Consider the following 5424-nt stretch of genomic DNA (forward strand, 5'->3'; position numbering starts at 1 on the left):
ATAGGGGTTAAGTAATATAGCCGTTTGAATTTTAGAAAACGTCAAAATTCTCGATTTTTAATGGTAACATATAAAAACTAGTTTTAATTTTTATTTGGTGAATAAATCCGGCCCGAATAAAAAATGGGTTATTTCTGAAGCCGGTTTTATTTGCAATCGGTCTACCATTTCGTGGGCTACACTATATAATATGATTAATATTAGCCGGTTGGGTTGTTGCGTGTTTGAAATGAATTTTGATGGGGTTTGGACGAAAATAGTACTATTTTGGGACACATGGAAATGGATGAGGGGGTATTATTGTCATTGACGTAAACTTTTGCCACATGAAACATTTCCGTGTCTCTCTCCGTCTTCTCTTAAATTCAAGAAAATAACAGCAATCATCACTACCTTCGCTTCTCAGTTCTCAGTTCTCCCTTTGCTTTCCTTCCTCAAAAACCTCCCAAGAATCCTAACCATTTCTTGATCTTCTTTTCGATTATCCAACTCTCTGCTCTTTACATACACCTAGATTCACACAGACATTCACACTTCAAATTCAACAGGTCGCAACTACGATAATGGCTGATTCGGGGAGCTTCGCTGTTTCCCGAAACGATACCGGCGATCGCTTGTGTAACTATCTGAATATTCATCGCCATCAAAATCAATCGTTTCAGCAGCATCAGTTACGTAGACATAATCATCACCTTCATGAAACAGCGGTGGCGGACGCCGACAATCGAACTGACTCCGACGATTCTAATGCTGCATTGTCGATGCGCTCATTGATTTCCGAATCGTCTTTGACTTTCCCTTCAAGACCGCCAACTAACGTCACTAACCTGGATAGTTTTCTGGACTCCGTCACTCCAATCGTTGGCGCCCAAAAATCGTCGGAGGTAGTCTTTAATTTGAAATTTACTGTAGCGAGGAACCCTACGCTTTTATTTGTATCGTTTTGAATAAAATCTGTTGTAATCGGTGTTATCTTGTTATCAATATCTGTACATTTTGAAGTAAATTGTCGTTCATTCCTTTATGCTTTCACGAAATTGGAAAACACTTAACTTAGTATGTAGGGTACTCTTAGTTGGAAGAGGGTTTTTGCCCTAATTAGACTCTTTTGTTTTAAATACATCTTTTTGCCAATTGGGTTCATCAATTGTTGAAAAGAGGCAATCAGCTAAGTAGTAGCTAATAACAGCTACAATCTGTTGCATTTACAGACGAATGTAACATATTATTGCCTTGGAGATCTGTGGGAAACTTTCAGAGAACCAAGTGCGTATGGAGCTGGAGTTCCATTGTTGTTGTTCGATAGACACCCAACCACACAGTATTATGTTCCATTTTTGTCTGGTATGCAGCTCTACATTGATCCTCAGAATCCCCATATCAACCTCAGGTGATTAGTAATTCCTGTTTTCTTTTTCGTTTCTCTTGCTTAGGTGTATAGTTCATGTTTGCTATTATCCAGGTTAAATGCTTATGTTCTTTTTGTTTTATGTTATGTCATATAAGAATGCTGTTAATTTGTTGCATTGAATTGGATAAGGAACAAAACTTTATGGTGTATAATAATGTCCAAATACAGAATTATCATCACATGCCCTGTTTGGACAATATTGATATATTAGTAGCTACTACTTACTAGGCACATTCGCATTATTGGGTCATAGGATTCACATGCATATATTTGCAGTGTTAGTGTCACGTCAATGTCACAGTTTCCAAAATTAGAAGTGAAGCACCATATATGAGTTTGTGTTGGAATTGAATTGTAAGTGTGTTATACTGTTACGTCTTAACTATAATGATTTGTAGTTTTGTAACAATGAACATTGTTCACTTATTTCCTAAATAAATTAAAGTTGGTAGAGGTTACTGTTTTAATACCTAAATAAATCACACAATCTTTTTTACTAGTTTTGCTGGCAGGTGTCCAGGTGAAGAAAATGATAATAATCTGATGAGGGCCAAAAGCGTGTGGAGAACATCATCATCATCATCGTCATCATCATCATCATCATCATCATCATCATCATCATCATCATCATCATCGCATGGAAGACTTGTTTTTGAATATATGGAACAAGAGCAGCCACATTCTCGGAGGCCATTAGCAGATAAGGTAAGTAACTTGACGAATCACTTTTCTTTTTTGTTTCATGATTTGTGAAAATGCTGATGTCATGTATATCCCAAAAACAGATTTGTAATCTTGCATCCGGATTCCCAGGGCTGATCAACTACAGGAGCTGCGATCTATCACCTTCAAGCTGGATATGTGTGGCTTGGTATCCAATCTATCGGATACCTGTGGGCCCAACATTGAAGGATCTGGAAGCATCTTTTTTGACCTTTCATTCCCTTTCAACACAAACACAGCCTCAAGGTACTTTTTTTTTCTTGCTTATTTTTGTTATATAGTTAAATATATAAAATAATAATATTATGATTATGGTTTGTGTAGAGGAGGTTGATTGGGTTCGTCTGCCAGTAATTGGGCTGGCTTCCTACAAGCTAAAAGGTTCAGTTATAAGTCCGAATGCCCCTCAAGAATGTCAACAACATAATGCTCTTTTTCAGGCTGCTACAAACTGGCTTAACAATTTGCAAGCTCTTGCTCTTCTCCCCGATTATCTGTTTTTCCTCAATCGCTACCATTCACAATGACCACATTTCAAATCTCTACCAAATACAAAATATAAATGTATACATACCTAATAACTAATAATAACCTATCCACCTTTTGGTTTATGGATTTTTTTTATTTAGGCAAATTGTTTGGAAGTGTTGTACGTTAAGATTTTGGACAATTCTTATCCAGTAGTCGAAATACACACACACATACATACATACGAAAAGTGCTTAGCTAGGCTTATAATATTGTATTTGTGGATCATGGATGCACGTTTTTGTTTACATCACTAGGTAGTTAATTTGATGCTTTCTTGTAACATGTCTGGATCTGACTCAAATTATTAGAAGGATATACTACTAGTTTATGTAAATAACACAAGGTTGGAAGAAATGCGATGTGTGAGTGCTGAAGTTGAGAGTTTCTGTTAAATTAATACAACTACTACTCTGCCAAAATATGAGCTAACTGCTTTTTTGGTTACATCGTGTGGAAGTGGAACAGAACATAAAATTAAATCCAGTCCCTACATCTTAAATCTGCTTCTGTTTTCTGTGTTCAGAAGCACTTATGTCAACAGATAGACAACATCTGGATTGTTTTGTTACAAATTGTCAGGGAAAATGGTGGATAATAATATCGTCTGTATGAAGTCAGATTTCTGAGCCTTTTCTTCATGGTCTTTGCATGCTGGGATGATGTCACTGCCAACCAGGATAACCAAAACTTTAATGCTTTTTGTTTGAATAAATGAGAAGAAAACATATAATAATAATAATACTAATAATAATAAAAGGTAAACCTAGGTCAAGTGTAGTACCTATCTAATGTGTCATCCTTTGAGAGCATCTTTGATGAACTTGTTTCAGCAGAAGAATGAGTTTGAGGTGGATTATAGACAAATGAGAGAAGCAAAGGATCAGTTGCTGCATTGTTAGAAGAAGAAGATGATGATGTTACAGAGGTCAACTCTGATTCCTTTTGAAGGGATAATCGTGAATGTTCTTGCAGCTTCTTCCTTAACAGAGACATGATGGAAAAAGATTCATCATCATACACCTTCCTTTTACAAAGACCTTGAAAATTCAGTCAAGGAAACACATTTAACCATGATCAATATACAACATATTTTGTAAAAAATATTGGAGCAAAATGATAGCTTATTAGCTTTTCAAGATAAAAAGGATATTTTCAAGATGCTTTCATGTTGAATGATTAAGTGAGAAATCATGTTCCTCCCCATATTAGTAACACAAAGCGGACATACCTGCAAGATAAACAATCTTATATCAAAAACAAATTAAACCCCAAATTCTTTGCATAACACAAGAGAATATATTTTGAGGAAAGACAGATTAATCCCCTTTTCCAGCAATATTGTGTGTATAGATAGTAGTACAAGCTATTACCAATCATCCAAAAGAAACCTTATTATGAAAAATGAAAGCTAATCAGCCTAAATACAGTAACTTTATTGGTGTTTGACTAGAAAGATTAGCTACAACGATGTTGATAATGAAATCATGACATTATAAGATGTTAGAGAATAAAATACCTAATTATTCAGACACGGTAATCTATAGGTATTTAAATCAAAAGTTAACGATGATGCTGGTATAATGAAATTCAAGTGTATATTATGAAATAGAAGAATGGTGGAATCGTTTACCCCCGACTTTATTTCAATAGGATGTTGATCTTCGAGATGAACACACAAACCTAGGGCATCGAATCCCTCCGAACAATAGGGGCATCCAATTTCTAAATCCGATTCTTCTTCCTCCTCTTCACTATCCTCCAGATCGATGTAACTATCAACTAATCGATCACATATAACAGAAAAACAACGTAAGAACGACAAACTCATAATCAGTCCGCAACGACACAAAAAAATCAATTGGGATAGGTACTGACCCGGAAGAGGGAGACGGGCGGTCTTCTTCAAAACACGACAGTCGAATGAATCATCGTCTCCGATTGAATTTCGCATGATGATTATTTGACCAGCTATTAGAGAGCTTACAGATGCAAATCAGTGCGTGTATATGAATATATATAAGATTAATTCGCAGAGAGAGTCGAAAAGGGTTCTTATAAATTGACTCAATTCACAGTTTCTCGTGTTGTTTATCAGGCGCTGTGAGACCAAGTCTCTGTAGGTTTGAGGTGGGATGGAACTCGAGCGAGAGAAATGGGAATTTGAAGGAACTGAAAAGGGTGATTGTGATTGTGTTGTGTAAGTTTGTAGCCGTGTGACACACGGTTCACATTCGAGGGGCTCCCGCGTAATTTCTAGATTCTTTACCAACGACCATAAGGACTTTTTAGGAATCTATTCTTGCCTAAATCAGTCCCTATTATCTTAGTATAACACACTTTGCTCCCTCAAACAGGATAAATTTTGCTTGAGGGCGAATGCGTCATTGGTGTTGGAAAATATAAAGAGGGTTGAAATCAAAAAATGGTATCAAATCTCCATACCTTGAAGTCGGGTTCGTGATCAAAACAATTTACAAATGTAAAATGGTAAGAAATAATAGCCAAATAGATAAATTAAAATGGTTATTATTATTTTTTTATAAACAAATCTAGTCTATTTTTAAAATACTTTTACTTTCACCTATATCTCTAGGAGATTTGAAACCTCAACCTTAATGAGAAACGACAACACCTGATAAGCTGATATATTTAGGTTAGAAGATTTTTGATCAATAGTTATTTTTTGCCGTATATCTTTTCAGTTTGTATAAATCTGTTTGGTATATAACGAGACTTAGGAAAAAAATGGTGATTCAATC

The 5424-nt window shown here is 35.7% G+C and overlaps 2 protein-coding genes across 3 annotated transcripts; one reads left to right on the top strand and one right to left on the bottom strand.

The window, feature by feature from the left end:
• Positions 1–287: 287 nt before the first annotated feature.
• On the top strand, positions 288–3144 carry LOC145010817 (uncharacterized). 2 transcript variants are annotated; one of them, XM_078969368.1, is made up of 5 exons: positions 288–884; positions 1212–1390; positions 1924–2116; positions 2197–2380; positions 2459–3144. In XM_078969368.1, exons 1-5 carry the CDS (start codon positions 564–566, stop codon positions 2659–2661), a joined length of 1080 nt encoding a protein of 359 aa, XP_078825494.1. In that variant the 5' UTR covers positions 288–563; the 3' UTR covers positions 2662–3144. The 2 variants fall into 2 exon arrangements, with proteins under 2 accessions (XP_078825494.1, XP_078825493.1); XM_078969367.1 differs by having other exon boundaries at positions 290–884; positions 1912–2116.
• On the bottom strand, positions 3010–4872 carry LOC145010818 (protein DEHYDRATION-INDUCED 19-like). Its single transcript, XM_078969369.1, has 5 exons — positions 4541–4872; positions 4296–4444; positions 3816–3893; positions 3447–3703; positions 3010–3330 (listed from the first exon to the last, which is right to left on the bottom strand). The coding sequence occupies exons 1-5, from the start codon at positions 4614–4616 to the stop codon at positions 3231–3233; spliced, it is 660 nt and encodes a 219-aa protein (XP_078825495.1). The 5' UTR covers positions 4617–4872; the 3' UTR covers positions 3010–3230.
• Between the last annotated feature and the right edge of the window lie 552 nt (positions 4873–5424).

Source organism: Lactuca saligna, chromosome 8 (assembly GCF_052625555.1).
Source record: "Lactuca saligna cultivar CGN05327 chromosome 8, ASM5262555v1, whole genome shotgun sequence".
NCBI classification, from domain to species: domain Eukaryota; kingdom Viridiplantae; phylum Streptophyta; class Magnoliopsida; order Asterales; family Asteraceae; genus Lactuca; species Lactuca saligna.

Excerpts from the sequence above, each read along its gene's own strand:
- LOC145010817 (XM_078969367.1), top strand. The coding sequence starts at position 564 with ATGGCTGATTCGGGGAGCTTCGCTGTTTCCCGAAACGATACCGGCGAT. Across the intron at positions 885-1,211 it reads GCGCCCAAAAATCGTCGGAG|ACGAATGTAACATATTATTG; the intron begins GTAGTCTTTAAT and ends TTGCATTTACAG. Across the intron at positions 2,381-2,458 it reads AACACAAACACAGCCTCAAG|AGGAGGTTGATTGGGTTCGT; the intron begins GTACTTTTTTTT and ends TGGTTTGTGTAG.
- LOC145010818 (XM_078969369.1), bottom strand. The coding sequence starts at position 4,616 with ATGCGAAATTCAATCGGAGACGATGATTCATTCGACTGTCGTGTTTTG. Across the intron at positions 4,445-4,540 it reads CGCCCGTCTCCCTCTTCCGG|TTGATAGTTACATCGATCTG; the intron begins GTCAGTACCTAT and ends GTGATCGATTAG. Across the intron at positions 3,331-3,446 it reads AAGGATGACACATTAGATAG|TGACATCATCCCAGCATGCA; the intron begins GTACTACACTTG and ends CCTGGTTGGCAG.